General features: G+C 38.6%; 3 protein-coding genes and 1 long non-coding RNA gene across 6 annotated transcripts in view; 2 read left to right on the top strand and 2 right to left on the bottom strand.

The window, feature by feature from the left end:
• The window catches only part of IFNE (interferon epsilon), a 60163-nt gene extending 51003 nt beyond the window's left edge, over positions 1-9160 (top strand). Inside the window, exons 5-7 of the mRNA XM_032633886.1 lie at positions 1566-1667; positions 5306-5478; positions 9023-9160. The gene's annotated coding sequence lies outside the window, so the exon portion shown is untranslated. The remainder of the gene's footprint in view (positions 1-1565; positions 1668-5305; positions 5479-9022) is intronic.
• On the bottom strand, positions 8295-22532 carry LOC116755247 (interferon alpha-1-like). Its single transcript, XM_032634400.1, has 2 exons — positions 20560-22532; positions 8295-8305 (listed from the first exon to the last, which is right to left on the bottom strand). The coding sequence occupies exon 1, from the start codon at positions 21990-21992 to the stop codon at positions 21423-21425; it is 570 nt and encodes a 189-aa protein (XP_032490291.1). The 5' UTR covers positions 21993-22532; the 3' UTR covers positions 8295-8305; positions 20560-21422.
• Positions 8669-9921, bottom strand: LOC116755246 (interferon omega-1-like). The gene has a single exon (XM_032634399.1). It carries the CDS (start codon positions 9644-9646, stop codon positions 8894-8896), a length of 753 nt encoding a protein of 250 aa, XP_032490290.1. The 5' UTR covers positions 9647-9921; the 3' UTR covers positions 8669-8893.
• Positions 10050-25434, top strand: LOC116755248. Of its 3 annotated transcripts, XR_004350294.1 has the most exons (4): positions 10050-16065; positions 17095-17869; positions 21534-21638; positions 23457-25434. It is a non-coding gene; the product is annotated as an uncharacterized LOC116755248 (long non-coding RNA). The 3 variants fall into 3 exon arrangements; XR_004350293.1 differs by having other exon boundaries at positions 10050-17869; XR_004350295.1 differs by lacking the exon at positions 21534-21638 and having other exon boundaries at positions 10050-17869.
• The last annotated feature ends 1433 nt before the right edge of the window (positions 25435-26867 follow it).

The raw sequence follows: 26867 nt of genomic DNA, 5'->3' as shown, positions 1-26867 counted from the left end.
GTCAGCCTTATGATCATTGAATATAATTCATATTTCTCTGCTTTTAAGGTCACCATTGTTGATTCTAGGCTTCAGTTTTCAGTTGGTAAAGGAACTTCTAAAATGCATGAAAACCTGAACTTTGTAAGGATCATTTTGTCACCGTTTTGTGAAAGCTTAGTTTTCTTACTTTTTTTCTTTAATTTCGTTTACAAGTTTGTTAATGAAGAGAAAGCACCTGTTGATTCCCACTGCGACAGTTTGTTAAACATGGGGTCTGTATTCTTCCCCCTTTAGGGAAAGGTTCATTCCTTGAAAGTAACTCTTCTTATCCAGTCTTGAATCCTCACTTCTAGCAAGCTCTCTTCTAAATCTCTCTCTTGTCCCAAACACATCTCCAGCTGTTCTGCTGATGATGATGTCCAATGTGGAATTTCTCCAAGAGAGTCTCATCCCAAACATCCTGGGCCCTTTGTACTGAAGATGCTACAGAGAAATCTCAGGGAAGGCAGCGTGATGTGGACTCCTTGAAACTGCCCAGCATCCCCTGGATCTCAGAGATCAGTCAGATGTGTTTTCCAGAAATAACAGATGGGAAGCACTCGCTTTTTGTTGGAGAAACACTAAGATGTGCCTCTTGTCCAGACCATGACCTGAGTCACCTCACAACTTGAGCAAAATTTGGGGCAGAAGAATGGAAGTTCTTTAAATTTTTTTCTGTAAAGTATTTTGCACTGATTTGATAGACTTTTACAGGCAGGTTCCCAAGGAAAATGTGCATGTGTAAATGTCAAAGATGTGAAAAGATGCTCAACATTATTAGTCACCAGGGAGATACAAATTAAAAGCACAATTAAATACCACTTCCTATTTATGGAAGTGGCTAAAATTAAAAAGATTGTCCATAACTGGTACAGAGGATGTGACATCACTGGAATTCTCCATTGCTGGTGGAAATATCAAATGGTACAACCACTTTGGAAAATGGTTTGGCAGTTTCCTGAAATGTAAAACCTATACCTTTCATATGATACAGCTGTTCTACTCTTAGATATTTACCTGAGAGAAATGAAAGTACATGTCCTCATAAAGACTTATACATGAATGTTCTGAGCAGCTTTATTCCTATTTAAAAACCCTGGGGAGAAAAATGTCCATCAACAAGTGAAACAATGAATTATCATAGATCCATAAAATGGAAGATTATTCAGCAATAAAAACAATCAACTATTGAAACATGGTAAAATATGGGTGAATCTTAAAATGTTGAAGCCGAATGAAAAGAAAAAGAGCACATACTGTGTTATTCCATTTACATGAAATTGTAGGAAATGCAAACTTGTCTTTAGGGATGGAAAGGGCTGACTGGCAGGGTGAGAGATGAGGTTGGAAAGGGAAAGGGATTACAAAGGTGCATGAAGAAACCTTTGGAGGGTGACTGGCATCTTCATTATCTTAATTGTGATGGTTTTATGGATATATATATAAATATCAAAACATGATTTAGATTTATATTCTCTGCAGGTAGGAGATCTTTGCTATGTCTGTACCAGAAGACCTTGTTCAATGTTTTTTTCTTCCATAAGGCACATTCCAGCAGACCCTCCCTGCTATTTTCTGCCAAGAGTGTACCTAAGGATTGGAATAGAGACCCATGAAGGATTTCTCAGCTGATGGAACAGCTAAAGGTAAATTTGGAGCAGGATACTGAATCAAAAGGATCCTTTTGGTGCAAGCTCTGGCTCTATAGAGGAAACAAACCACTACCAAGAGGAGCAGAAACATAGCTCTAAGACCTAGAAGAGTCTGGAGAAAAAAGCCAAGAGGTGCTTTTTATTCATTCATACTAAGAAAACTCAAATGTTGAAGAAATAAACTTCCAAGATTGAAAACATTACTTTTGTATAAAATTATCTCGAAGTTTTTATTAAATGAGAAACATCACTAGCATTCTCTTCTTTCTGTATTGGTAGACAACTCTGACTGCTATCTAAAGTTTTAAGTGGTCAATGCTGTCTGCTCTACCTCTGCCTTTTAAAGAGTCCAGTCAACCATTTTCCCCCATGTTTTCTCCTGGCGATACAAAGACAGTGCTCTTTTTTCAGTATCAAACGTGTGGGATCCTAAGCTAAGATGGACATCCCTTGCTTCAATCTAATAGAAATGTTGGAAACAATATTAAAAAATCAATTCTAAGTATATAGCTTATTTTTTTAAGTAAACAAAAAGCGATCTATAGGTTCCAGAAAACAAAAGGAAGTCAAATGATCTTATCTCTACCCTTTATTTCCTAAAATCCTAATCTTTAGGAATAGCTAGATATCAATTTTCACCAATGTGTTTACTCTTATCCCTTAACTTGCTTTTTCACTTGAGAAGACACTCAGAATTTCTATCACGAACATCCTTGGATGCTGGTGAGCATTGGTCCACCTTATTTAAGTTAATGTGGCTGCACAGTATTCTGTGAAGGAATCCTGATTTACTTAACCATTCATCTGTACTGTCACACATTAAGTTGATTTCAATTACCGTTCATATAAATAATGCTACACAATGAGCAAATTTGAGTATTCACTTAGTATTTCTGTAAGATAGACACATACTGCTAACATATTTCCTGGGTCTAATGCTTTAGAATTTTTGATAGATGTTACTAAACTAATGATCAATAGTGTTTGAAATTTTTACACTTCTACCAACTCTGTGTAACTGTGCACTTTTACCCCAACTACCACCAAGCAATCTTTTTGTTGTTGCTGTTCATCAGATTTTTCATTTGAGATTTCATTTACAAAATCTGTGATCACTAGGAGACTGATTATTTAGCATATGTATGTTACCCACTCAGTTATTTCTGCTTCTGTAAATCGCCTCTTTATATTCTTTTGCCCAGATTTTTTTTGGATTCCTAAACTTTCTTGAGCTCTTCCTATCAGTAAAAATGTTAATGCTCTATTATACGTTATAAGGTTTTTTAATACCATGTGTTTTAAAATTTTATGATGCTTTGCTAAACAGACTTTTTAAAAATTAATGTGTTAAAATGCGTTGCTCTATTCCTTTATCGTTGCTGTATCTCAAACCTTTACACCTGTTAACAAAACAGGCTGATGTAGTTTCTTTCATTATTCTCATTTTTATAGAGAAGAAAACAGAGCCATGGAGCGATTAATAACGTTCCCAAGGTCCTGGCCTCATTTTAGAATCCAGGCCCTCTGAATGCACAGCTTGAGCTCTTTACCAATTTTGGGAATATCAAAGTCCACAAGGATGAGAAAGACTGCCGGGAATCTGAGCATTCTTTCTCCAGGACAATCTTAAATAGATAAATAATGATAAGTTCTTTCTCCCTAATTCCCATTTGTCCCAGTCATAATAGGCACCATTCCCTTGTGACAGACTTTTTATGGTACCATTAATTTGGTCATCACTTTCCTTATACCTGTTACAAACCAGCCTTGTCATCCTGAGAACATTTCTGTGTTTGACTAGCAGTGTTATCTAAAAACTGAATTTGGGTGATGTATACATGTTGTGTTATATGAAGTATTTATTTTCTGCCTTTATTGAATTTCCAATCAGGCTCTGATTTCCAGGCTCTGATTGCCTCCTTCAACAGCCAGCCATTCTGCAACTTGTCTGAAAATACAGCTGGAGGCAGAAGACCATAAATGTAGACAGAAAACCATAAACCAGTCCATGGCCTGGGGGTTGCGGACCCCTGCTCTAGATCTATCCATGTTGTTGCAAATGGCAGGAATTGTTTTTCTTTTTATGACTAATATTCCATCATGTTTGTATACCATATTTTCTTTTTTCAAATATGAATGGACACTTAGGTTGCTTCCATATCTTGACTATTATAAATAATGCTGCAGTGAGCATTGAAGTGCATATATCTTTCCAAATTAGGGTTTTTCTTTCCTTCTGGTAAATACCCAGGAGTGAAATTGCTGGGTCATATGGCAGTTATATTTTTAATGTTTTGGAAAACATCCAGACTGTTTTCCATAGTGGCTGCACCAATTTACAATCCCATCAACAGTGCACAAGGGTCCCCTTTTCTCAATATCCTCGCCAACACTTGTTATGTGTTGTCCTTTTAATAATAGCCATTCTGGCAGGGGTAAGGTGGTGTCTAATTGTGTTTTTCAACTGCATTTCCCTGATGATTAATGGTGTTGAAGATCTTTTCATGTGTCTGTTAGCCATCTGTATATTTTCATTAGAAAAATGTCTATTCATATCCTTTGCCCATTTTTAATCAGGTTGTTTGTTTTATTGATGTTGAGTTGTATATGTCCTTTGTATATTTTGCATTTTTTTCCCGTTGAATATATTGTTTGCAAGTATTTTCTCCCATTCAGCCGATGGCCTTTTCATTTTGTTGATAGTTTCCTTCACTGTGCAAAAGCTTTTTAGGTTGATGTAGTCCCATTTGTTTATTTTTGCTTTTATTTCCCTTGCCTGAGGAGACGGATCCAAAAAAAATATTGCTGTGTCAAAGAGCATACTGCTTATGTTTTCTTCTAGGAGTTTTATTGTTTCAGGTCTTACATTTAAGTCTATAATCCATTTTAAGTTTATTTTTGTATATAGTGTGAGGAAATAGTTGTTTCATTCTTTTACATATAGCTGTGTAGTTCTCCCAACCATTTATTGAAGAGACTGTGTTTTCCCCATTGTAATATTCTTGCGTTTTTTTTGTCATAGATTAGTTGATCATGTAAGTGTGGCCTCTTAAACTATCCTCTTTTTTTTTTTTTTTTTTTTTGCGGTACGTGGACCTCTCACTGTTGTGGCCTCTCCCATTTTGGGGCACAGGCTCCGGACGCGCATGCCCAGCAGCATGTGGGATCTTCCCGGACCGGGGCACGAACCCGTGTCCCCTGCATCGGCAGGCGGACTCTCAACCACTGTGCCACCAGGGAAGCCCTATCCTCATTTTTTTAAATTCTTTTTTCTGTTTAGCTTGGGTGATTTCCACTGCTCTGGGTTCCAGTTCACAGATCCATTCCTCTGTATCATCTAATCTACTGTTGATTCTTTCTAATGTATTTTTTATTTCAGTTATTGTATACTTCAGCTCTGTTTGGTTCTTCTTTATATTTTCTAAGCCTTTGTTAAAATTCTCACTGTGTTGATGTGTCCTTCTCCTGAGTTTGCTGAGCATCTTTATGATCATTACTTTGAACTCTTTTATTGGGTAGATTCCTTATCTCCACTTCAGTTCTTTTTCTGAGGTTTTGGCTCGTTCTTTTGTTTGGAATATATTCCTCCGTCTCCTCATTTTACCTAATTCTCTGTGTTTATTTCTACATAGGTAGATCAGCTATAGTTTTGGATATTAGAGAAGTGATCTGATGCAGGAGATGTCCTAGGGGGCCCAGCAGCACACTCTCCTCTGATCACCAGGCTGTATGCTCTAGGGGTGCCCCCTGTGTGGGCTGTGTGGGCCCTTCTGTTTTGGTGGAGCTGACTACTGTGGACACACTGGTAAGTGGCTGGCCCCTGGCCCAGTTGGCTGCCAGGCCCTGCCTTGTGTGGTGGCTGCTGGCCCGCTGATAGGTGGGGCCTGGTCCCAGGGCAGCTGGTTGTGGGGCGGGGAGTGGCAGTTCAAATTCTTGAGGGGCTGCTGGCTCCTACAAGTATTTCATAGTTCTTGATGCTTTGTTTATTGAGCAATTGAGCATTACATGACTGGTGCATTATTCTTCTAGTGGAATCAGAACTTAAACGCACCTAAACATTGATGCAATGAGCTCCTGGGTTCTTGACCAGCTTGTGACATGTGGGCAGTGTTGGTGCTTGCACCTACCTCTATTTACTGCATTTCTGTGCATTCCTGGATATCAGGAGCACCTTGACCTCTGCAGAGAAGGGCTTGGCAGATGGAGAGGGTTGAGTCGTGGCCATGTTCCTACTCTAACTCCAGCAGCCAGCAAATCTCAGCTACCTCTCACTGACAATGCACTGTGATCCCCTGCAGAAGCTCATGGCCACCATAGCTGCAACCCTGTCTTCCCTCATCCTTTCCCCAGTTGACCACATGTGTCTTGAGCTGCTAAAGTCCAGAGCCTGGGCAGGACCTGTGCACGGTTGGCTGGCAGCGCAGTGCTGGCAGCAGCTCAGTCATCCCTAGCTCTGCTTTGCCAACCCAGCTTCTTGTTTCTCCAGTAATTTGGAACGTACAAGTTAATAACTTCTGAATATTAAACAGGATATAACTGCAAGAGATTTTCAGGGCAAGGTGATAGTACGGAACTAGCTAGGACAAGTTTTTCACATTAAATATAACAATGTAACAAAATGAACGAAAAGTAAAATTATACGTATATATGTATACCAACTGGCCAAATGGGTGGGTCAACACTACATCCTATATTGTGAGGTATGTATGACTCCTTAAGTTTCATACTATGGATTGCTGTCATCATTTCTTAAATTTGAATTTATTCAATCCTTCAACTCTCTCTTGCTCTCTGTTCTTTTTTTCCTGGCTAATGTTATAACTTTTCCCATATATTACTTAGTAATTGTTCTTAGCCTTAAGTTTTGGGAGAAAGATTCTCTGATACCATTTCTTTCATTCATTTTTATTGGATGTCTCTTCTTTGTTATAATTAGCCATTTGGGGATCCACAAATGTTTGTGATTCTCATTAAGCCAACGCTCTTAACCTTAGAACAATTCTAAAACTAGTCAGGAACTACTGCAAGCAATAATATTTAAAAGCCAAAAGGAATTCTTGACCTTGGTTTGCTACCTCAACCAGAAGTATTAAATAAGTTTTAAAGTAGCTGTAGTAAAACAAGTGTAGCAATGAGTAAAGTTCAGTAATCATATTAATAAAACAAAGAAAATCTCAAAAATAGTTGTATTATCAGAATTAATTAGATTTATGCTAAAGATGTACCTATTGTTAATAAGGAAAGAAATAATATTTCAATAAAATGTTCTAGAAAAATTGCCTTGCACTCTAACAGAAAGCAATTTAGATTCTCGTATCATAGATCAAAAAAGGAAAAAAACTGCCAATGAAATACTGAATTTAATGTAAAAACAGGTGGACAAGAAAGGGCACTGAATACATGTAAACTCAAAAGAGGAATGAATGTGACTAGGGAGAGCCTTGGTTCTATGTCCTAAACAGCCCTTGGAGAAATGTACAAGGAACTGTCCAGGTCTTTGTACACAGGAAAAATTAAAAACAAGTGTCCATCAAAAGAATATGGCTATAATTTATAGAAAATGTATGTGTCAATGATTAGAGATATAAAATGATAAATAATGTAAATTACCAATATAAAATTAAAGGAAGTGGCAGATAAAAGAAAATGAAGCTTGATTGTAAAAGTTGATTGAAAAAAGAAATTAAATTAGCAAGCAAATGAGTTACCATTGAAATTCACTACAAAGTGATATGAATTAGAACAATGCTAAATTAATTTTTAGCCAAATAAGCAATGTATTAAATATCTAAGCAATTGTTTAAATCAAATAAGTTAGATATTAAAAATGTTCTTCTGTTTTGTGGCAATTCACCCATTCTTTGAAAATGATTCTCGAAAAACATGAAGAAAAATGTGCATGGGCATGTTAAGCCACAGTCTCCTCCACGTACTGTCTTATTTTACTTCTCCACTTCACAAACAAAATTGTGAAGGCAATTGTCTATACACAGTGCCCCTAATTCTCTTTCTTGTGTTTGCTTTTCAACCTACTCCCATCGAGTTTCTGTCTCATTAATTCTACTAAACCAGATCCTGCTAAGGTCACAGTAGCCTTTGTTTACAGGTCTGCTGGGATAGTTCAGTCCTCACCTGCCCTACAAGCACCCCTCCTTCTTTTAAACACACTTCTTCCCTTCAGTTTTCTCTCCCCGGTTCATCCTTGTGTCCTTCTAACTGCACTGCCACTCTGCCTTAGTGCCTGTTGTAGACTCTCCTCTGTTCAACCTTAAATGCTGAGGGTCTGCAGGATTAGGTTTAGGTCCTCTTCTCGTTGTCCATTCTATTTATAAGTGACCACATCCATCCCCATACCCTTATTACCAGATACACAATAACTTCAAATTAATACCTCCCCCTTGGCATTTTTTTTTTGACTCAAGACCCATATTTCCAGCTGTCAATAAGACTCTGCACTTATATGTCTTCCAGGCAGCTTAGAAAGGAGATACTATATAATATTATTTTTCCTTTCCAGCATCATTTGTACCTAAAACTTCCAGTGTGAGAAAATTATTTTCCTTTACTTCTCTTTGCAGTGTTTAATATACTTGAAATAAAATGAACAATAATACTGTTTTATGTCCTCTTCCCTGTAAGACTGAGAGTTTCAACACAGTAAAAACTGCATGTGCTTTATTCGCTTGTATTTCTTGATAGCAATTACACTCTGTCATTTAGGTACTCAATTTATATGTATAATCTGAATGGAATGAAGAGTAAATGTTACCATCCATTCTTCAATATCATTTACCAAATGAGTGTTTGAATTTAGAGTAAACAAACTCAAATTTTCTTTGTTAAGAATTTAATAAATAAAACAAAGTGCAAACTTAATAACATGAAATGAAAAACATGTTTTAAAATTTTTATTACAATGTACAGATGAAATGTAATTTTATAAATAATTTTTAAATATTATAAATATGAGAGATGCAAGAAGGAATAGATAAATAAACAATAAATAAATAAATGACATCAGGGCAGTCATCACTTAGAGACTGATGACCCTGTAGCTGAATACTTTTATATATACTTGCTTATTACTTGCTTATTACTACTGACAAGTAATGGCTGAATTAATGCAATAAATTTTGTGGCTAAAGCAGAAATAAGTCTTTTGAAATGACCAAAGATGAATGTGCAAGGGTGATGTGGCATCTTAGTCAATGAGAATCATTTCAAGGTGATCCCAGGTCTGCATTCATAATTCTTAACCTTTCTTGCAAGTTGGTTGATGAAGACAGGGATCTCATGATTTCCACTCTGACGATTTCCCAGGCACAGTCACTGTATTTCTTCTCTTTCAGGTAGAGGTGGATTCCCTGGAAGTACCTCTTCACGGCCAGTGTAGGGCCCGTCACTCCCAGGGCAGTTTCTTCATCTCCCATCGCCTGCACCAAGCAGGCGTCCAGGTCCTCCAGCTGCTGATGGAGTCCAGTGCGGAGTTTGTCCAGGAGGGAGGTGTCCCAGGTGGCAGAGGAGCGCTCTGTGTGGAAGAGGCAGAAGGTCTGCTGGAGCATCTCGTGGAGGACAGAGGTGGCCTGGGCCTTCAGGAGCTGGCTGCCAGCCACCATGTCCTGGGGGAAACCAAAGTCTTTTCTGTCCTTCAGACAGAAGCGAGGGGAGATTCTCCGCATCTGGCCCAGAAGCATGAAGTTCTTCTTGCTAATCCGCATGTGGTTCTGAGACAGGTCACAGCCCAGAGATCCACCAGGGCCATAGCTGAACACCACCAGGGCGGTCAGTAGAGGGAGCACGAAGGCCATGGGGCAAATGAGGCTGCTGCTGGCCTGGCTGAGACGGGTGTCTGGGGGAGCCTTGGGGGTAGGTTCTCTGATGACATTCTTTGTAAGTATGGCTTTTAAATAGGGAAGACAGTTTCCATTTTCTGAAAATTTCTCTCTACTTTCACTTCCAATTTGTGTTTTCATTTAGATATTTTCTTTTGACCTAAGACGATGTAATCAATCTAAACTCTTAATTTACAATAGAAGTTTAAGTTTCCCAATAAACTTTGGATGTGTCAATCCAAAAGGATATCAATTAAATGAGAAACTAATTAAAGGCTGAAGTATATGTAGGTATGTAAAGATTCATGTACATACTTATGTACACATTTTATTTTATTATTTTTTTCTTTGTACAATTTATTTATTTTTGGCTGCGTTGGGTCTTCGTTGCCGTGCGTGGGCTTTCTCTAGTTGCAGCGAGAGGGGGCTACTTTTCATTGTAGTACATGGGCTTCTCACTGCAGTATCTTCTCTTGTTGCAGAGCACGGGCTCTTGGCATGTGGGCTTCAGTAGTTGTGGCATGCTGGCCGAGTAGTTGTGGCTCGTGGGCTTAGTTGCTCCACAGCATGTGGGATCTTCCCAGACCAGGGCTCGAACCCGTGTCCCCTGCATTGGCAGGCGGGTTCTTAACCACTGTGTCACCAGGGAAGTCCCTGTACACATTTCAGTATGTATAAATGTTGCTCTTCTCTGTGTTAGGAACAAAATTTGTCCTTGACTCGACTACATTTTTACCATCCTTACTTTATACATAGGAAGTTGGGGTCCCTCACCCCTATAGGTTTCTGTATTTTGTTAAGTAATTACCAGACCATGCATGGTAAATAAGCTGTTTAGAACCAAAGACTGGTTTTGTTTTCTGTTTTATTCAGAGCAGAGGCTTATGATTACTAGTGAATGACCTTCTCAGGTGTTTGTTTTCTTCCTAGAATGCATTCATTCAAGTTCCGGAGGGTATTCTTCACTGGGACCACAAGGTCAGGACTAATATACTAGACATCGCCCTTTCTTTCCACCATTTTCTTACAGGAGACCTATAGTGCTCCACAGGCTGGGCCAATACCCTCAGCAGGAATCCTGGTTCTTTTCTGGTGAATGTAGGTATGCAGATTTTAATTCCAAGATAATTAATTGTATTTTCCAGCACCGCCTCACTCACAAGATAGTTATCACGTCTAATAGCACTTTCCTGGAATGACAGAGTATCCTCAACCCAAACTCTCTGGGGCTCACTCCCTGAGGGCAGGCTCACCACATCCCGAGGAGTTCAGAATTCTGCTGTGGAGGGGCTTGTTTCTTTGTTTGCAAAATAATTCATCTTCCAGGACCCGCACCCTTGTTCCTGGAGTGGTCGTGTTAAGGACCCTCGTTCTCAGTGGGGACCTCCTCCTCCCCTTACCTGTGTCCCCAGGTATCAAAAGTATGACCAGCCCGCAGAGGCTAAAAGCAAAAGTTTGTTTTGTCTAAGTAGGTGGAGGAATTATTCAATTGCACTTGTTTCACCTTTAGTAAACAATTTTTATTTTGCCAGTACAGCTTTTGTTGTTCAACTCTTTTAAACTGTTGAACTTTGCTACACTCAGAATTTCTGAGTTGGCTATAGGGAATTCAGTGATGATGCTGTCTCTCATTAGAAGTTTATGTCACAGAAACTAGTGACCTTCAGTTGTTCATTCAGTCTACGTATTTCTACTGGGCTTATTTGTTTGTCCATCTCTGCCTCGTGCTCAGAACGCAGAGAAGTGAGGCCCAGATTATGTCAGAGAGAAACAGCCTGGTTTCTTTTACTTATTCACAATGTTTTGTTTTAAATTTAAATAACAACCAAAAAAATTTAGGAACTTATTTTTTACATAGTGATTTACTGGCCATAGTTACTTTCCATTTCATCCTGAGGTTAATAAAATGGGAAGTAAAAGAATGGCAAAGGGGTTTCACCTTATTTTCTATGATTTTCAAGACTTGAGATTTTTTGTTTCTCATTTCAACTTTCCTAGAAAGCAAAACTTGAGAGCTGTTTGTGGACAAAAATAAAACAAAGGTAATTCTGAATGTCATGAAAGTGAAAAAAGAGAAGTGACGTTTCTGCTGACAAAATGACAAAGTGTAAGTTAAACCTAAAAAAAGCATCAACCAAAGAATAGAAGGAATCATCGTATTTGAAAGATGTTAAGCAGCCACAAAGACAGAGCCAAGTGAGTCCAAAAAATGTCCATGTTGTCCTGCCCTGAAATGGGCTCCCAAAGTGGTGAAGGAAGATAGAAAGACAAAGGACAAACATTATTTAACATGTAAATTAGAGAGCTCTCTCCTCGGTCAATTGGTTATGAAGTCTGTAACCTAAAGCAGAGATTTGAGAGATCTAGGCTAAATTGAAGCCCTTCCCTGCTACCTGAGCAATTCACACACACACACACACACACACACACATGCATGCACACATGCACACTTCCTGGTTAACTTTGCCAATTACAATATTGGATTACCTTAATAGTTCTCAATTCTACCCAAATAGACATACCCCAGGCTGTCAGTTGGCAACAATTGTATTCTCTGAAATTCCTTTATGTATGTCTGTGTTCACTCTTACTACTGAGTCAATGTGGAGGGGATGCAAGTGCAGTCATTATTCAAAGGGATATTGAGAATTTTCTCCCAACTGTAAAGTCAAGCAACATGATCTCATACTGGGAATGGATTTGAAAAACTGACACCATACTCTTAAGAAAGAGTTAATGCACCTTCAAACAGGAGCTATTTCCTCTGAGTCCCCTTGCATTTCCACACCCAGAATGGCAGGCTCTAAGCCTCCAAGAGTCCTACAGTATGTAAAGCGAATAATGATTCAGGAGGCTTGGCCAGCTGAGCAGCCTGGAGGCAAGGAACACATTCTGACCCTTCTCTCCACACAGCTGTCTTAGCCCAAAGACATGTCCTGCCTGAAGCTGGGAGTATTTTCCCTCTCTAAGATGCAAAGCTAAGGAAGCAGGCTTAGCCAAGTTATTGGTGTCAGTTCTTTCCAGGAAAGATCCTCTTTTAGCTCCGAAGAAAATGCTAGTGGAAGAAGACAGACTTCTGCCTAGAACAGAAAGAATCCTGCTCTGCAGACTTGGTCAATGTCCTAGTCCATCTTGGCCAGTAAGTGGCACTCTTCCTCCATAAGTGTTTTAACAGCCTCCAGAGTAAAATGGATCCTGCTTTCCAGTTCATTTTTGCTACAGCTACTGTTACAATATTGTAACAAGGACATGCCCTCACTCCCAAAAATATTCATCAGAAGAAAAACAATAAACTCTTATATAGGAGTTTCTGAAAAGTCCAGAACTTTCACTCAACTTTTGCTTTTAATTTGTGGCTTTGTACTCTTAAGGGGAAATTGGTGGCCAGAACCACAAAGGAACAGGAAACAGCTGTATAAATGGCTGGTGCAGGTGAAGGAGGAGTGAATGAGGGGAGCATACTGTGAATTTCTACATTGGAGAGGAAGTACAGGCATACTTTGCTTTATCGCACTTCACAGATAATTGCACTTTTTACTAATTGACGGTTTATGACAACCCTACGTCAAGCAAGTCTATTGGTGCCATTTTCTAACAGCTTTTGCATACTCCATGTCTCTGTGTCACATCACCTTAATTTTCAGGATTGTTCAAACCTTACCGGCAAAAAAATTCTGACTTGCTGAAGGCCCAGATGACCATTAGTAGTTTATAGCAATAAAGTATTTTTAAAATTAACGTATGTATGTATGTGTGGTCAGGCCACTCAAGATGGCTGCTCTCTTGCTCTCTGTACATCCCCTGCCCCACCAGTGCCTGCTTCTTCACCTACACCCTATGCACATGACTGACCTTCTTATGTACTTGCACCAGGCCCCAGCTAGTTAGTTATCTTATCAAAGGGGCGGTGAGGGGCGTGCCCCTCTACTGGTTTCCCTGGTAACTAATGAGCCCACCTGATGTCAATTCCCCTAGAACTGGCAATCTCCCCTTTGTTAGGGGAACCACTGACCAAAACTGCCCACCCTGGCCAGGCAAGATAGTAGCCACTTGCATGAGTTATCTTACAACAGCAGGTCCTGGTAAGGAACGTGGAACTAACAAGCTACCACCAACCAGAAGATTTCCGGAAAGGTCAAAAAGAGAGAGGAAACGCCAGTCCGTATGTCCTACCGACCTCCCAGAATCCTTCTTACTGGAATCCATCTTGGCTGAATGATGGGCACGCCACCAGGAAGGACCCTGAGTCAGAATGATTGCTCAGAGACAACCCGGAAACTAACCCCATTACCATAAAACCTGAGACTGTGAGCTACGTGGCAGTTCTCCTGGGTTCCCTTACCATGCTGCTCTCCTTCCGAGCACCCCTCCCCAATAAAGTCTCTTGCTTTGTCAGCACATGTGTCTCCTTGGACAATTCACTTACAAGTGTTAGACAAGAGCCCACTCTCAGGCCCTGGAAGGGGTCCCCCTTCCTGCAACACCTTCCCCCCCCAGGATCGAAGACTGCTACCAAGTCTGGCCCACTGCGCACCGCACACGGTGGGGTGTCACTCCAGGACCTTGCTTCAGACCTGTAAGTTCCCCCGTCCATTAAACCATTGATGTCTCTGTTGCTGACTCTGGGCTCTTCAATCTTGAAGCTGGGCAAGCACAGGACTTGCAGGCCTGTGAGGTGCAGCCCAACAATTGGCGGAGCAGCCAGGAGCCCGAGGAAACTGCCATGAGCACAGAGATGTTGGAAAATACAGGAAGGGTAATGGAAAGTTGCAGAGGCTGTCCACTAGCATGCAGGGCCGGAAAGTTGCAGGGGTAATCGTGTGGTGGCTGTCTACTAGTTTGTGGTGGCTGTCTACTAGTTTGTGGTGGCTGTCCTTGGTTAATGGGGGCTGCCAAGAGATATGGAGAACAATGGTCTCTAATGGCTCCGCTGTTGTATCAAAGTGAGCCTTTTGTAATTGGTTAAGCCAGCTTTCTAGAAGGAATTCGTATTTCTCTTATGCCTTTGAGATGTAAATGATCTACCTGGGCTCTCTGGAACTTAATCTTATGTGATCTCTAAGAGTAAAGGAGAAAGAAGAGCTTTTAGGTAAACTCTGTAGAAACAAACTATGTTTGGGGAATGTCTATATAAAATAGTCTCTCCAGATTTTGGTAACTTGAAACTAAACGAAGTTAAATGAAGAGAATTCATTGACTCTCTGGGTCATTTCAAATAGGATAAAATATTGAAACATTAATTGCTGGGCAGGCCTAAGATTATCTACCCTTGCCTTCTTAGGAGAGAAAGACTAAAGTGTAAGTTTCCAATCAGGAAATGTACAATTACTTGCTTCTTGGTTTTTGCCAGAGATGAAGGTTTTTAAGGGTTAAGATTATAATCGGTTATAATTCTAGTTATTGTAACCAAGTTTCTTTATGGATTACATTGTAATCAGGTGCTTAACCATGGCTTTTTAAGTCTTCTGTCATTTATAGACAGTGTTTGTTGTACTCTGATACGTTTGCAAAAGTGCTTCATCTTCAAGATTCATAGGAAGGACCTTTTGACAATAACAGGTCTCTGATAAATGTCAGATTATACCGTTGAACAGGGTAAGAAATTAAGGTATCCTAATTGAAAACCTGATGGCTTTATAAAAGGAAAACAGAAAGATTGGTTACTGAGTGAACTGGTGAATATGGTTATAATTTTTATGGGTTTTGTCTGGAAAGTTACTGGTATTTATCTGTGTTTTCCAGATAGAGGGAAGCCCTTCCCCTCAAGTTGGTTATGATTTACAGCAATTTTGGTAAACTACACCTGTGGGTAGAATTAAAACGTTTTTCTTTTCTCTTTGCCTGGTCCCTCCAGAAATTGGGAACTCCAGTTCTGAGCAGCCTAATCAGGTGAATGGGAAGGACTGGCATGTCTTGCTGGCATGTGCAAGAATCTCAATATTTGGGGGACTGAGAAATCCACTGAGGCAGAGCCTGATGGCAGGCCTTGGGCTTGACTTTCCTGGCCTTGAGAAGCCTGTTGGGAATTCAGTCTGAGACTCCTTCTGAGGAGTTCTGCCTCAGCCAGTTTGGAGGAGCCTGTATGATCAATTGACCAGACTTGTTTTGCAGACAAATTAGTCTTGATTTAGCTGTGTTTAGTGGAGATGAGGGTAATTTTAGAGAGAAAAATATATGTTTCAGTGGATGCTAAATTCTAGTTTTGCTAATTGAGGTCTAGATTTATTGTGGTGGTCTGGAACTGAACCTACACTACTCTGAGCTATGCCTGTAAGTAACTGTGGTATGTATGAAAATAAAAGAATGTGATTCAGAAAAGCAAGGAGGGAAGGGCAAAAGGAGCCAGATATCAAAATCTGCAAATTAATACTATACATATTTCACTTCAGTTTAGAAAACTAACTTCTCTTCCAGATGTTTATGCAGGCTGCCATTTTGGAACTGAAAATACACATCAGTTACCTTTGATGTGAAGAGTGGCTATATTTCAGTCTTCTCCAGAACACTTCACAGAATTCCATTTCTCAGACTGTCATGTTTTTGCAGGTGTTGAGAAAGAGGTGGGAGACTTCACTATTCTGATAGATATCTATATGAAAAAATAAGAAAATAGTTACCATATTTAAGCCCTAACTCTGTGGAAAATAGCCTACTAAGTGTTTTAAAATGTGTTAGTTTAGTACAATAATTCTTAGAATATTTTCACCTTATTGTACCTTTGAGAAAACTGAGGCTCAGAGAAGTTAGGTGAATTTTCTAGGATCACACATAATTGCTGGCAGAGTCAAGAGTCAATACAGAACCCTATATTGCATATTATAGGCAATTGAAAAAGTTTCATGTTTTAGAATTCTATTCAGTTTTAAAATATGCTTTGATCCCAAAATTAAATAAACGTCTTGCTCCCTTGTTTTCTTTTTATTGGTGCATACTATTTTATTTCTTTTTTGCTGGTTTCCACCTATTCTTTACCTTAGATATTGTGGAAGAGAACTTCCTTGATCCAGTCTCAGTCTTCCATGTTATGAAGGAATTGTCCCAGGCTATTATACTCATTGCAATTTGGTTATCTGTGCATCCCCAGGAGCCTGTGATTTTCATAAAACTGATGCTCCACATTGAGGACGAAATATAAATTTAATCAGGAAGAATGCAAATAATGTTAAAGAATAGAAGAATTCTTAGCATACCTATCTTTTCTAGAAAATGAAATGAGATTATAGTAGTAATACTAAAAACTGTGATAAAGGGAGAAATTAGGTAAACAGATTATTAAATTTCAATTCTGAAATTGAATTATCAGATTAATTAGATTTAAGATAAAAGATATATCTGATGTTAACATGATGGAAAAACATTTCAATAAATGGTTCTAGGATGATTAGTTAGCAATCTAGGAAGAAATCAAAATAAAATCTCATCTCATACCATATGTGATAGTAAAATCTTGGTGGAATGGAGAATTGACAGTAAGATTAGATTTAAAAAGGAGAGAGGAGGCCCACGGTAACCTTGTAAGCTCATGAGAAATAGCTAACCTATTAAAAAAAGTTGGTTATTTTTTAATATATACAAAATTTTAACTTCAGATGAAACAGGACATGGCTACAGAGACTTGCCTGGAAAGATGCCTGAATGAAGCCTGATCTCAGAATTTCCTCACCCAGAAACCAACAAAATAAGGAAAGTTAAGTAAAATGTACAAAATACATAAGCAGCCATCAAAGAATGGAAGAGGAATAATATTTGAAAAGTGTTAAGACATGAATTAGGGAGGAACAATGGAATAGCTCATTTTATATGTCAGCTTGGCTAGACCATGGTACCCAGATACTTGGTCAAACACTATTCTAGATGTTTCTGTGAAGGTAGGTTTTACATGAGATTATAGGAATTTGACATTTAAGTCAGTAGACTTTAAGTAAAGCATATTACCTTCCATATTACAGGTGGGCCTCATCCAATCAGTTGAAGGCCTTAATAGAAAAAGACTGACCCTCCCAGGAATAAGAAGGGATTCTGCCAGATACTGCCTTTGGACTTGAACAGTAACTCTTCCCTGGGTTTCCAGCTTGCAGCCTACCCTGCAGATTTTGGACTCGCCAAGCCTCTACAATCACCTAAGCAAATTCCTTAAAATATCAATCTCTCTCTTTCTCTGGTTCCCGCTGGTTCTGTTTCTGGAAAACCCTGACCAATACAGGCTGGGAAGCCAAATGTTTCCAAGCCTTCTCCATCTGCTGAATGTTTCCATCTGCCCCTCCTCCAGAGGGGAGAACAAGATAGCAAAGGACAAAAGTCTGTTGAAATTTTACTACGGCCCTGGCCAGCGCCAAGTTGGAGAACAGCAAATCCAAATGTTGAGTGAGTAACCTCAGGAAGAGATTGGAGACACACACACAGTTGCAGGCCCTCCCTGCTACCTTAGCAATTTACACATACTCCCCAGTGAAATACCTCAATGAACATATTGATTACAGAAATTCCTCTCAACTTATACCAAAATTGATACATTTGAATTTTAAAAAATGTCACTAAGCTCTCAGATACTATTCATTCACGCTTCTTAGTTTCTCTCTTTTGCTACCTAGGCAGAATTTTTACTACTGAGTACAATAGATGTCAAGATTGTTATTCAAAGTGGCAATGAGAATAGTTTTCTATTTAATAATAGTTGAAGTCTCATATTTGGAATAAATCTTGAAACTAAAATTTTATTTTTGACAGTTGTTTAATGCATTATAAACCTGAGGTTTTCCTGGTTATCACTGAATTCCATGTCCAGGTTGGCAGCTCTGCCTGTTTTGTTGTACGTGGAAGGAGTAATTCAAAGGGAGGCTCTGGTCTGCATAGTGGGCTGTAGGCAGGGAACACATCTTTGTCCCTTTGCCTGATCCCAAAGAGTCCATGCCCTGCCTGAAGCCAGAGACTCTGGAGACTCTTTTTCTTTGTAACAGAGAGTAAAGAAACAAGTTTATGACAGCATTAGAATTAATTAGTGCCAAGAAGAAGCCTTTTTGTAGCATGAAGGGACATCCCCAGGAAGTGGTAGGATTTCCACATAGATCAGAGGCCTGTCCTCCAGTCTTGGTCGCTGCTCTTGTTGCACTTAGCCACCTGAGGGTTGTCTTCCCTGAGAGGAGTTTCATCTTCCCACCCATAAGCTGGAACCTGCTTTGTTTCCTTTTAGCTACAGCTACTATTACATCATACTCAGCTGAAATTAAGGAAAGCCTCTCTTGCAGATGTTTCTACAAAACCTAGAGGTTTTATTTAACTTTTGCTTTCTACTTGTGTTGTTCTGCTTTTTAGGAAACGATTAAGCTGAAAAAATAGCAGAAGGGAGTTGTGTGCATGGTGAAGAGTTTAAGTGAATAAGAAGGATGGTGTGGGAATTTCTACCTTGGAGGGGAAGGAAATATTGTGATATGGGAATGTATCCTGGAATGCTGAGAGGGAGGGAATGTGCCAGGTGCCAGAACCATTAAATAGATAGCATGTTCTTCTGCCATTTATCTAAATATTTATTCCTGTCTCTCAGATATCAATACAAGCCACCATTTCATCTCTGAATGTAAACAAGACACTTCTTTGAAATGAGGGACGAAATGACAATTTTTCAACCTTCTCTAAAATTCATGACAGAATTCTGTTTTTTTAGGCTACCTCCTTTGGAGGTCAGTTACTGAAAAGTAGGTCACAGTTCCTGAGAATTTTGTAGAAAGAGACATATAATATTCTCATATACAACTGTCTGAAGGAAAACAGGAAAAAACCTAGTATATTTTAATTCCTTACTCTAATATATGATGCTAAATGCTTTAAAAAGCATGAGTTCATTTAATATTCATAAAAAATCTATAAATATTTTGAACCCATTTTATTTATGGAAAAACTGAGGCTTAGATTAAGTGAGTTTCACGACATAACACGTGTACAAGCAGAATGGAATTTCAATGAAAAATTTTTTACTGTGAGTTACGGGTGATTTTTTGAGCTTTGTATTCTGGATTTCTGTTATCATTGTTAAATCTGTTTTTACTCCTGAATTATACACAACACTCTCTTGCTCTATGGACTTCCATGGTTCATGTTATATTTTCAGACGGTTTTGACTATTTTTTTTCCTTTACCTTAAGTATTGAGAAAAAGGTTGCCTGATCCAGTTTCCCACTTTCCTTTTTTGAAGGAAGTCTGTCAGTCTTTATGTTCAGTATAATCTTTGTTATTTTGGAATCCACAGAAGATAGTGATATTCATAAAATTAGGAAAAATTACCAAGTAGTAATATAAAAGAATTCTTTTCATATCTAGCTCTAATATAAAATGAAATGTGTGTAAAGTTGCTGTAGTAACCAGTGTCACAATGATGAAAGTTAAGTAATGTAACTAATAAAGCCAATAATTCCAGGAAACATTACATTATCAGTAGTAATTAGATTTTTTGATAAGGGATTGAATTAGTTATCTATTCCTGCCTAATGAATTTTTAAAATGATGAGCAGCTTACTGATATACAAAGTAGTATTAACTTAGATAAATTATCATTGTAAGTAATTAAGTCATGATTTAAAATAAATACAATATTAAACACATTAATATGATTTGCCAGTACATCGATTACATAAAATCATTTAGAAAAAAGATATACTACGTAAAAAGGAAAACTATGCACAGAAAAACTAACCGACGTTACTTACCAGATCCTATACTATTTCCTTCTCTACCTCAGAGTCACTAACTTCTCTGATTTACGCTTCTACCTACTCCATGTGGTTTCCGCTTATTCACTCCACCAAGCCAAATCTCATTAAGGTTGCCAATGCCATCTATATTCCTGATGTGGTATGTAGTTTGAATCCACATCTTCCATGAATCCACTGATTTCTTCTAAGCACCTTATATTCTTAAATACACTCTTATCACTGTTCTCTGTTATTGTCCTTGTAATGTATGGCCATTCCACCTCTGTTTCCTTTGTGGCTCTTCTCTCCCCTCACTTTAAAGGTGAAAGATCCTCAGAATCAATTTTAAGTCTTTTTCTCACTCTTCACTATCTCCCCACACAACTACCTCCATTTCCGGCTTTCATTTGCCAGATAAGGTACCTCCAGCTACAGCATTCCTTTTAAATTATAAACTCACATATCCAACTTACAAATGACATTTGCACTTAAATGTCTTCCAGTCAACTAGAGAGGATATCTACTTCTTTTATTTTTATTTCCTGACATTCTCCACTCTTGCTTCTGGTGAGAGAATTCATTTGTTTTTCCTTCTTCTCATTAATGCATTAAGTATGATTATTATTTTTAGATTTCTTTCCCTTCAAAAATCAAAGAAACAAGAGGGCAGGAGCTGTATTTGTTGTGTTCACCTTTATATCCTGAGGGCAACATCCAACCTGGCTTACAGAAAGTCAGTTGTTACTTTTAATTTGAATATAATGTGATGGGTAAATGAATTGTGACATCCATTTCTTTAATCAAGTTGCACAATCAGGCTTGGTGTTTCTTTTTAAAGAATAAACAAATACAAGAAGTTTGCTATAATAAAAATTTAATAAATAAGACAAAATAAACTAATTATAAAGAACATATTTTATTATATTACACAATTTAAGGTACACAAAATATTATAAAAATAAAAATAAATCTTATAAATAGTCAAATAAATAAATAGTAAAATAGATAAATATTTAAGTACATAAATAAATATATCAGCATGGGCATCTGTGAGGGACTAGTACCTGTAGAGTAGAACATCATGTTGCTTAATATTCCTGAAAACACTTGACAAATTAATTCAATTCAGGGCATGAGGAGAGCAGAAATGAGAGTCTTTGACATGGCAGCACAGGTGGAAGTGTGGTCTTGTTAGGCAGTGAGAATCATTTCCGTGTTGAACCAGGTGTGTGTCATTCCTTCCTCCTGAGTCTTTCTTGCAAGTTTGTTGATGAAGAGAAGGATCTCATGACTTCTGCTCTGACAATCTCCCAGGCACAAGGGCTGTACTTCTTCTCTTGCAGATAGACAGTGATTCTGTGGAAGTATTTCCTCACAGCCAGGATGGAGTCCTCCTTCAGCAGGGGAGTCCCTTCCAGCCCCACCTCCTGCATCAGACAGGCTTGCAGGTCAGTGAGCTGCTGATAAAGTGCAGTGCAGAACTTGTCCAGGAGGGTCTCATCCCAAGCGGCAGCCGAGCCCTCTGTGCTGAAGAGCTGGAAGGTCTGCTGGATCATCTCATGGATGACAGCGATGGCTTGAGCCTTCTGGAACTGGTTGCCACCAAACGCCTCCTGGGGGAATCTAAAGTCATTTCTGTCCTTCAGGCAGGAGAAGGGGGAGATTCTCCTCATTTGTTGCAGGAGCATCAGGGCCCTCGTGTTCGCCATGCTGTGGGTCTGAGGCAGGTCGCAGCCCAGAGAGCAGTTGGAGTTGCAGCTGAGCAGCACCAGGGCCAGGAGTAAGGACAAAGTTGGGGCCATCGGGGACCCTGCAGATGCTGCCGGCCTGGCAGAGGTGGGGACTCAGTGAACCCTGCTCTCTAGGTTCTCTGAAGACCTTCCTTCAGGCCTGGGTCTTAAATGGGAACCCATTCGTTTCCATTTTCTGAATGCTCAGTCTTACTTTCTATTTCTGTTTTTGCTTTTCATTTTGCACTCTCCAGATGAGTTAGGACAACATTTCTCAACCTTTTTTTCATTATTGCCTCTCTTTCCTCTGCCCACAGAGCCTTTTTAGATAGTTTTTTCCTAATTGCCCCCAACATGAAATTTTGATACCACAGATATACTGTGTATCTATTTTTGTACTCCATGTGTATCTTTACTTTATACATAGAAAAAGAAAGTGAAAATCTTACTCTTTCTATTCAGTGCAGGGTTAAGAATATGCAAAATTTTAAGCTATAATTTAAATTAAAAGCTATTGAATTTTAATTTAACATTATAACTAAGTTTTCAAAGTGATTTTAATGTAATATATTTACTTATATAAGTAGGAATGTATCAAATTATATATTCAAATAAAATTTAGATACTTTATAATACCAGTATACAGACATACTTAAAAATCATTCAAAGCTGCTCAAAATCATAGCAAAACTAAATTATTTCTTTAATATTTATTTTTAGGTACTTAACTTTTAATTTTGCTTCATATCAGAACATAATTTTTAATTTCACTGGCTGCTAGATATTCATCTAGATATTGTCAACATTTTTTTCTGTTTATCACTTGCCATAATTATGGATGTGTTGAACAACTTTAGTAGAATTAAACAATAAAATATCATATTTTTTGTATTTTACTTACAAATACAATTTACGACTTGTATTTAATTTCCCAATCCCAAATCACGCTGACCCTCAAACATAAGCAACATCCACAAGACAGCCAATGGCTGCTCGTAAGTATGTAAAGGCCACCTCTCACAATATGACTTTGAGATCAAGAAAATGATGGCGAGAAAGTCCTCCAATGAACCATCAAGTCACCTTAGGTCGTAATACTGATTTGTATACAGTGTGTTTACCTTCCCTGAAGTCAATGTCAATACTTCTTTTATGTATGATACACACAAAAAAATCTCAAAGACAAAAATGAATACAAAGGAATAAGGTTTTGTAGTATCAGGTTGAGTTTTGGAGTGCCACAAACCATTGTAATAGCAAGATTTGTTCATACTCCTAAAAACTATGTTTGCACCCATGGAAGCAGTATCATCCCCAGTGAGAATGCATGATTTAGCAATCATCACCAATTTGAAGGTTACTCTGTATTTTTGCATTAAATTTCAAATTTCCCAAAGACTGTCAAAGGTTCCAATCCAAGTCTATTCAAACAAAAGGAAACCGTCTTTGTAATTAATTGAGAACTGGATAAATATTGATTGGTATTATGGAAAGAATTAACTTTCAACTCTGATCATGAATTCTTTTATTTTGCAGTGGATGTTCTGTGGCCTCAGCCCTCTCCAATTCCGATCTTTCAATAAATAATAGGTATGTGACCATCTTTGGCAAATCAGCTCTGTAGCAATTGGACTCTGTCGTATTCTCTGTGGTATCCTCGGCACCAGGCCCAGTGTAATCACGCAACAGGTACTTTTAACTAAAGCAGTTTCTCAGATGTTCTCCTCCCACTGGAAGGCAGTTACGAATGACCAAGCTATTTTCCTTTATCACGGTCATATTTGCTGGAATTATAATAGACAGTGGCTAGTATTCCCACTCTACTCCTACTGGTATCAGTCATGCTTACTGAGTTTGTTGCTAAAACCACTAGGATTCTCTTTCCTTCAAGGTGCATATGGCTCTGGGGATTCAAGTTGTAAGAGCAGCACAATTTTCAGCCTTTGCCCGGCACTCTATTAAACTCAGGAGGATGGCCTCGTCGCTAATTTGTCCTCTACTAGGTCATGACAGAAAATAACCAGCTTGGTGTCACATACAGAGCCATGTATCTGAACTCAAACTCTCCCTGATTCACACAGGTCACAGCAACCAGACAATTAACCAGGTTACTCTTTGGTGGATCTTTACGGATGTGGCAATGACTACCTATATACTGAGATTCTTTGGAGACTCCTCACAAAGACTGATGAATGATATTTTCATCCTGTGTCTTCATTCCCTTTCAAGGGACGACGGGGTCCATTTCAGTTTGATTTCCAAATTTTGACACATAATAATTAAAGCATTACTGCAGGTGGAAGTCAAGAGTTTGTATTCTGAGTCCTCGGTCTGCTCTTTTGGCCTGATAAATGGCTCATTCTTCTTTATTTACTCAGCATGAATATATTCTCTCTTCTAGATGCCAAGCATGTAGGTTTAAATGACCTTTCTGGTTTGAATATTTCAGTCCCCCCGAAATTATTAGTTTGAAGTCCTAACCCCCAAAGTGATTGTATCAGGTGGCGGACCCTTTGGGACTTTATTAGGGTGTGGGGATGGAGGCGTCACAAATGGAATTAGTACCCTTATAGAAGAGGTCTGAGATAAATGCCTCCCTCTCCTGCCCTGTGATGAAACAAGGAGAACTCTGCAGTGTGAGACCTGAAGCAGGCTCTCACCAGAACTGGACCACGCGGACACCCAGATCTTGGATTTCCAAACTCTAGAACTGTGAGCAGTACATTTCTGCTCTTTACAAACTACCCAGTCTATGCTATTTTGTTGAAGAAGCCCAAGTATTAATACATGACCTGATCTATTGTATCCTCGGAATACCTCCCAGAAGTCTTTAAAATACCTAAAGGGAGAGATACCATCTTACCCAACCCCGTTTCCTAGACAGCTAGTCCAGTCCCTGTCATTTCAGGAGCTTGATCCATACTCATGATGATAATAATAATAGGAGAAGAAATAATACCAACATAGATAGATATGATGTGAGAGGACAATAATCTACAGAGAATTTGTAAATTCTTCATGGTTCTACAAGGGAAGTGATAATGGAATATTGTGTGAGATATTTTTTGAAGATCGTCTGCAGGAATGTTTTCTTCAAGTTTGTATTTCCAATATTTAGAAGATCAGGATGAGAATCACAGGCTTGGACACAAATGGAAGGCTCGCTCTCCACTTTTTCTTCAGTTATCCTCAAGTACTTGCAAGGAGCTGCCTGATCATACTTTTCTCGTCTCCCTCAGGAAATAAGGAAACAACTTGTAATGTGTCTACACTTGTGGATATTTTCCTTGTAGGCTATGCCTTTGGGCATCAACTTGAATGCTTCTTTCAAATAGTCTATGTTGCTGTGAACTCTGAGTGACATCCATGTCATCTTCTCCAAGCTGAACTTGTGGAATAAGAATTTGAGTCTGATTGCAGGTTTTTTTTTCCTTCTCTTTATTCCAGCCAATGAACAATAAAAATACATGAAATCATAATATCACTAAGTCTGAGAATAAACATCAAAACTTGACTGTTTTCTTTCTTTTAAGGCAGAACTAGGGGATGAGATTTTTTATTTTTTTATTTATTTTAAAAAACTTTTTATTTCATACTGGAGTGTATTTGATTAACAGTGCTGTGCTAGTCTCAGGTGTACAGCAAAGTGATTCAGCCACACACATTCATGCATCCATTCTTTCTCAAACTCTCCTCCCATCTAGGTTGCCACATAATATTGAGCAGAGTTCCCTGCTACACAGTAGGTTCCTGTTGGCCTCCATCCCAAATATGGCAATGTGTACATGTCAATCCCAAACTCCCCAACTATCCCTCCCCCTCCCTCTTCCCCCCAGGTAACCATAAGTTCATCTCTAAGTCTGTGAGTCTGTTTCTGTTTTATAAGTAAGTTCATTTGTATCATTCTTGTTTAGAATCCCCATACAAGAGATATCATATATTTCTCTTTCTCTGAGGGTCAGCTTGTTTTTTTTATACATCTTTATTGGAGTATAATTGCTTTACAATGTTGTGTTAGTTTATGCTGTACAACAAGGTGAATCAGCTATATGTATACATATATCCCCATATCCCCTCCCTCTTGTGCTTCCCTCCCACCCAGATTGTTTCTTAATGAAGTGTGTGCAAGCAAGAACATTACTTGTTCCCCTCCACCCACACTCAGAACTTCATTAGGACAAATAGTGTAAAGATGAAAAGTGGACTTATGCACTGAACTTGTTTCCTTGACGATTAATCATCCAATAGTTTCCCAACTTCTTTGCAATTAGTTTCCCACGAGGATAAATCCAGGCCATGTAATATGAGCAGAAGAGCTCTTGCCCTGTATAGCCCTGGCCCTTGAAAACATCCCATGTGATCCACCAGACTTTTTACCTTTACCACCGAGTGGAGTAGACTCAAGTACTACAGGCAAATTTGGAGTCACCTGTTGATACTGGAAAAATCTTCAAAACAGTGGGTACCCATGTCTCCGAATCACTCTTTGGAGGAGAGCAAACCAGAACATCCATGTGATCAGGAATGCCTGCATTGTGCTCTTATACCAGGGAAACATAACATTCTATTAGATCAAATTCCTGACAGCTTTCGGTTTACCTGTTACAGCAGCCAGCATTAAGTTAACTGACAAATATCTCTAACACCACACTATCTGAAAAACCTTTCTATAAAAAAAGAAACTTCCTATGTTGAAAATAGCAAATACCAGCCCAAAACTTAAAGTGATCTTTTAAATTACATTATAAAATTATACAAGAAATAATGTATATAATGTACAATTATTTATACAAGAAAAAATGTCTACACATTTTTTTTAAAATCAAGATTTTCATTTCAGACATTTTTCAACTTGTGAAGAAACGTGAGTTGAGATTGCTTTGGAGCACTCAGCAAACACTAATGTAATTGAATTAAAAAGTGTCACAAGTATAAAAAATATTCTGT

This window comes from Phocoena sinus, chromosome 6, assembly GCF_008692025.1.
Source record: "Phocoena sinus isolate mPhoSin1 chromosome 6, mPhoSin1.pri, whole genome shotgun sequence".
Taxonomy (NCBI): Eukaryota; Metazoa; Chordata; class Mammalia; order Artiodactyla; family Phocoenidae; genus Phocoena; species Phocoena sinus.
This window is presented reverse-complemented; position numbering and strand designations above follow the sequence as displayed.

Bases quoted from the DNA above. Each gene is read 5' to 3' on its own strand.
- LOC116755247 (XM_032634400.1), bottom strand. From the start codon at position 21,992: ATGGCCCCAACTTTGTCCTTACTCCTGGCCCTGGTGCTGCTCAGCTGC.
- LOC116755246 (XM_032634399.1), bottom strand. From the start codon at position 9,646: ATGAAAACACAAATTGGAAGTGAAAGTAGAGAGAAATTTTCAGAAAAT.